Source organism: Bombina bombina, chromosome 4 (assembly GCF_027579735.1).
Source record: "Bombina bombina isolate aBomBom1 chromosome 4, aBomBom1.pri, whole genome shotgun sequence".
NCBI lineage: Eukaryota > Metazoa > Chordata > Amphibia > Anura > Bombinatoridae > Bombina > Bombina bombina.
The window spans coordinates 522026061-522031986 of record NC_069502.1 but is presented as its reverse complement, the minus strand read 5'-3'; the positions used below and the strand labels follow the sequence as shown (position 1 = coordinate 522031986).

Genomic DNA, 5926 nt, shown 5'->3' with positions numbered 1-5926 from the left:
TAACACTTTCCACCCGTACCCACGGGAGGGGCTGCCGCGGAGAGCTCCATCAGAATCCACCAGCAGTCCAGACTAGAGACTACAGTACCAGGCTAGTCACGTACACCCACGTCACCGTCCCGCCACAAGAAGGCGGGACAGGCGATATGCAGCGGAGAGATTTGGGCCCTGGTAGCCATATTGATTCTAAATACAACTTAATGCATCATTTCCTGACACTGCTATAAACATTGGTGTTCTTACAGAACAGCACTTTGTATATTTATGTCCTTACAGAACAAGAAACCAGGGTATTGTGTGCGGTCTAACACAAAAACTGTTAAAATTGTGTTACGCCGTGAAGTAGTTGTCTATTTGCAACTGTATTATACATTTATACACACTATTAAATGCCACATTAAATATATATATATATATATATATATATTCTAAGCGCCGGGCTATACTATTGTAAAGAAAAGGCGCCACAGGTTACGGTGAAACAACATTTCAATACAGTAAAACAAAAATACGTTCAATACCGACAAGTTCATTAACATTTGCAACAAGCTGCCCAACCCTCCCTTCCTCCCAGTTCCAATCCCTAAGGCTCGCGCCTCCACCCCCTCCGCTGGTGCAATTGTCCAGGCACCGCCCCTTAACAGCTAGAGAATTCTGGGCGCACTACGTCACTTCACAGACCGCCCTGTGCAGCCTCTTATAAAAGGACCGTGAACTGCCCATTCGATCTCTTCCTCACCGGGTCTGCGACCAGTAATCAAGGTAAGCGTTACAGCGGAAGATGGATTGGTTACTTAGGCCTCGTTGATGTGGCCTTTTATTTGCTATCAAGGTTATTTGTTTCACATGTTGTAAAGCATCACTATGGATTTCCAGTGGCGGTTTTTATACTGGCAGTTCTATTTTTATTCTGGTTTTGCTGTTTTGAGAGCCTTCATGTCCTCAAGAGATATTTGAGGCGTGGCGGATTGAGGCCTACAGTCTATCTGTACAATATCCCGCTGCTAAGGAGCCATCCGACCCCGCCTCATGGATATCTTATACCTCTGTACATTGGTAATAGCAATGGATTCTCTATTTTTACCATATTATGTTTTTGTGACTTTTATTGAAATGTTTACCGTGACCTGTAAGGGTTTTGCCAATGGAAAGTAAACCTTATGTGGTGTTGTATGATATGAAATCCATTCAGATTGTCCGTTATACATAGTAAGCAGGCTCCGCGTTTGGTTTAGACTGGCCGGTATCTTTGGTAATCCTTTTGATGTGAAGCTATTGCATATTTTGTAACGATACGTGCTGCTTGTTTTCTTTAGTAAAATGGCATAATCGCTATATTTGTCCTTGTACAAGTAAAAAAAAAAAAAAAAAAAAAAACTGGCGTTGGTGCTCGCGTTTAATTTTTATGCGTTTGTGATTTCTGAATATTGTAAAAGTAAATTGGAGCTGTATTAATCTTTTGAGACTTGCAATACAATGTAAAGATGGCCGCTGCTTTCACTGCATGGTGATTTTACTTGTAAGATGGAGTCTGATGACTCACTAACTACAATACAGTAAAAGTGTTCCCTACACGGATGAGTTTAAGAGTTAAAACTGTACAGTTTTTTTATTTTAAAACATTTTCGTTATGTAGTGTATGTGGAGATAAATATATATTTAGATGTAGATTGTATTTGAAGAAAAAATGTCAACACATTTTATTTTCTTCTGAAGGTGTCCCATCTCTAAACATCAAAACAATCCACAATGGGAAAGGAAAAGACTCACATTAACATCGTTGTCATTGGACACGTAGATTCTGGCAAATCCACAACCACAGGCCATCTGATCTACAAATGTGGTGGTATCGACAAAAGAACCATTGAAAAGTTTGAGAAGGAAGCTGCTGAGGTAAGTTGTGTTTATGTATATTAAAGGCCCAGGTTAGCCTTTAGAGATTACATACTATGATATATTGTAGCTTGTTTTTAAGTTGGTCTATTTGAAAGTATGATCCCTTTTTATTATTTTTCCCCAGTTCTGCATAACCAACACTTTTCTATCATACGGTTTAGTCTGGCTCTCTTACATTTTTGCTTAATACTGCTGGTTCTTGTATAACTAATCCATTCTCCACAAGTTATCTATATGGCACACATGAACTAGCACTCCATTCAAGATTTAAAAAGTACTGAGATAAGGGACAGTCTGCAGGGGCTTGGAAACAGGACAACTTAGGGGTTATAAAGTATACTGTAACAACATTGGTTATGCAAAGTTGGGGAATGGGTAGTAAAATTTATCTTAAAACAAAATTACTTGGTAATGTCAGTGAGGAATTGTAACTAGCCAAATGTTTGCTTCTATCTTATAGAATTATTTAGAAATTACTTGGTTGCATTTATGAATAGAAAGAAGTCAGTGACTTAAGACTCCTAAACAAGCAGATGACAGATGCCACCTTACATTAATTTGTCACTTGTATTAAAAGCTAACCTAAGAATCGAATTGGCAACTAACTCTCAATGCACTCTTTTGCAGATGGGAAAAGGCTCCTTCAAGTACGCTTGGGTCTTGGACAAACTGAAGGCTGAGCGTGAACGTGGTATTACCATTGATATCTCCCTGTGGAAATTTGAGACCAGCAAATACTATGTCACAATCATTGATGCTCCTGGCCACAGAGATTTCATCAAGAACATGATCACTGGTACCTCACAGGTATGTAGTAGATGCTACATTCTTAAAGGGACAGTACACTGTAAAATAGTTTTTCCATTAATGTATTTTAAATTACTTGTTATACCAACTGCAGAGTATAAAATATTTGAGAAATTGCATTTTCATGCTTATTTGTGTATATGAAGTAGCTGAGTTTGTGCTTTGAAACCACAGCCTATTACAATGGGTTGAACTTAAAGGTGATATATCTCATTATGTTATAACTTTGTGTACACAAACTTGATTCCTTATCTTTTATTTGGCTGGAACACCAAAGCTCAATACATAGAGAGAACAATGGACAATTATCATTTTATTACTTAACTATCCTGCATCCCACTGAGAGTGTAACTTCTTCTCCTGGCTGTGTTTAATTAGGCTATTCAATAGCCCATACACCTGTATCAACTTTCAGTATAGGTGGCTATACCACAGGCTAAATCTGCTATTTCAAATGCTGAAATATGAGTAAAGGAGCTACTTGTAACCAATTTAATACACTTTAGCAGGTAAAAAGGATCATTGGGAATAATTTAAAGGGGAATTTTTTTTTTTTGGGTGAACTGTCTCTTTTAAAGGGATAGTAAAGTCAATATTTCATGGTTCATATAGGCCCTGCACTTTATACAACTTTCATTTACATTTTTATTTCTTTGATCTCTTGGTATATTTTTGGCATACCTAGGTAAGCTCAGGAGCAGCAATGCTTTACTTGAGACCAAGCTATTTATTGGAAACTACATGTGTGTTTTTTGTCACGGACTTGCCCAATAATGTTCAGCTAGCTTTCAGAAGTGCATTGTTCCACAATCCTTAGCAAGTAAACAAAAAGCAAGTTTTGATCTAAAAAGTAAATTGGAGAAGTTGCCTAAAATTGTTTACTCTATCTGAACTATGAACGAAATGTTATAGTTTTATGTCAATACTTAAAAATGCTATTGTATACAAAATATTTACCTAATTGTTTAATTTATATTTACACAGGCTGACTGTGCCGTTTTAATAGTTGCTGCTGGTGTTGGTGAATTTGAAGCTGGTATTTCAAAGAACGGACAAACTCGCGAGCATGCACTACTGGCCTATACCCTTGGTGTGAAGCAGCTGATTGTTGGTGTTAACAAGATGGATTCTACTGAACCACCATACAGTCAAAAGAGATATGAGGAAATTGTCAAAGAAGTCAGCACATACATCAAGAAGATTGGATACAACCCTGACACAGTGGCCTTTGTGCCTATTTCTGGCTGGAATGGAGACAACATGCTGGAGCCCAGTGCTAATGTAAGTGTTGTGTGGTGTGTTTTAGGTTTGTGGACTTTAGTATTCCCTTGGGGTTATAGTTACCAATATCAGGAACATGTCTTAACTTCTTTATTTTGTCTCAGATGCCTTGGTTCAAGGGATGGAAGATCTCACGTAAAGAAGGTAATGGCAGTGGAACTACACTTCTTGAAGCTCTTGACTGCATCCTGCCACCATCCCGTCCTACTAACAAGCCTCTACGTCTGCCTCTGCAAGATGTCTACAAAATTGGTGGTATGTATTTTAAATCATATTTTGGACTCTACTACTACTACTTTTTATCCTTTTTGCACAAAGTTCGGTACTGCATAGGCTTTCTATGTTGGGTATGATTTGGTTAAGAATTTTGACAAAAGTATTAGGATCTTGAAGAAAATCTTTGTTTTTCTTATTTCAGGTATTGGCACAGTACCAGTTGGTCGTGTGGAAACTGGTGTACTGAAACCAGGCATGGTGGTTACTTTTGCTCCTGTCAATGTTACAACTGAAGTAAAGTCTGTTGAAATGCACCACGAAGCTCTTGCTGAAGCTGTACCTGGTGACAATGTTGGCTTCAACGTAAAGAACGTTTCTGTGAAGGATGTCCGTCGTGGTAATGTTGCTGGTGACAGCAAAAATGACCCACCAATGGAAGCTGGACACTTTACAGCACAGGTATGATCTGCTGTTATTTGTCAATGCAGACTAGTTTTGGATAAATGGGGAAGTGCAGATCGCTAATGGTTTTAAACCTTTTCATTTTCATAGGTCATCATCCTGAACCACCCAGGTCAGATTGGTGCTGGTTATGCTCCAGTGCTGGATTGTCACACAGCTCACATTGCTTGTAAATTTGCTGAGCTGAAAGAAAAGATTGATCGCCGTTCTGGTAAGAAGTTGGAAGACAATCCCAAGTTCCTGAAGTCTGGTGATGCTGCCATCGTTGACATGGTCCCAGGCAAACCCATGTGTGTTGAAAGCTTCTCAGACTATCCTCCTCTTGGTAAGTGTTGTGTTTTTTTTTTTGTGTATGTATGAAGTATATATTTCTCTTGTGGATCTAAACTTTAGAATACAATATAAGATTTGTACCTTGTTCTTAATGGTGGTCATCCTTTTTGTCTTTCAGGACGTTTTGCTGTGCGTGACATGAGGCAGACTGTTGCTGTAGGTGTCATCAAGGCTGTTGAGAAGAAAGCTGCAGGTGCTGGCAAAGTCACAAAGTCTGCTCAGAAAGCCGCAAAAACCAAATGAATATTCCAAAAATTGCCACGCACCTCCGTCTTAACTAGCGGAAGATCAGTCTCAGAACTGTTTGTTTCAATTGGCCATTTAAGTTTAATAGTAAAAGACTGGTTAATGATTACAATGCATCGTAAAAGCTTCAGAAGGAAAGGAATATTTGTGGACCATTTGTTTGTGGCAGTTTAAGTTATTAGTGTTTTAAATCAGTAATTTTTAAATGGAAACAACTTGACCAAAATCTGTCACCGAATTTGAGACTATTAAACAAAGTTTGAGATCTAATTGTGTAATTTTTATGTGGGTCACATGGTGCAAAACTGAACAGCTAAAACGGTTGTATGTGTATAGCTTCAAGTGCTACAAATCTTTTAACATACAAGTTAAAAGATTTGTAGCATTTGTTTTAGTTGCACCTAAAATACATATACAAATTTACTTGGTCTTAAACTCCTCAAATATGTTGTCTGGGCAAGAGGACCCCCATTGGGTGGGGATTGGTATATCTAGCACTTTTTAACCTGTATAACCTACTATCCACATTACAGTGTACATGAGGGTTATTGGTCCATTGTAGGAGACTACACCACATTTTCATAGATGTTTTTCGCCCATTGAGAAAAAAAAAATTGGACCCCAATTTGTGTAAAATGGTGCTTGTCCATACTTTAGAGACCCAAAAAGCAAATGCTGTAGATAT

The 5926-nt window shown here is 38.3% G+C and overlaps 1 protein-coding gene across 1 annotated transcript; it reads left to right on the top strand.

The window, feature by feature from the left end:
- The first annotated feature begins 627 nt into the window (after window positions 1-627).
- EEF1A1 (eukaryotic translation elongation factor 1 alpha 1) lies at window positions 628-5511 on the top strand. The gene is made up of 8 exons (XM_053710437.1): window positions 628-762; window positions 1717-1893; window positions 2524-2703; window positions 3688-3984; window positions 4089-4239; window positions 4403-4659; window positions 4753-4987; window positions 5114-5511. Exons 2-8 carry the CDS (start codon window positions 1750-1752, stop codon window positions 5236-5238), a joined length of 1389 nt encoding a protein of 462 aa, XP_053566412.1. The 5' UTR covers window positions 628-762; window positions 1717-1749; the 3' UTR covers window positions 5239-5511.
- The last annotated feature ends 415 nt before the right edge of the window (window positions 5512-5926 follow it).

Excerpts from the sequence above, each read along its gene's own strand:
- EEF1A1 (XM_053710437.1), top strand. The coding sequence starts at position 1,750 with ATGGGAAAGGAAAAGACTCACATTAACATCGTTGTCATTGGACACGTA. Across the intron at positions 2,704-3,687 it reads TGATCACTGGTACCTCACAG|GCTGACTGTGCCGTTTTAAT; the intron begins GTATGTAGTAGA and ends ATATTTACACAG. Across the intron at positions 3,985-4,088 it reads TGCTGGAGCCCAGTGCTAAT|ATGCCTTGGTTCAAGGGATG; the intron begins GTAAGTGTTGTG and ends ATTTTGTCTCAG.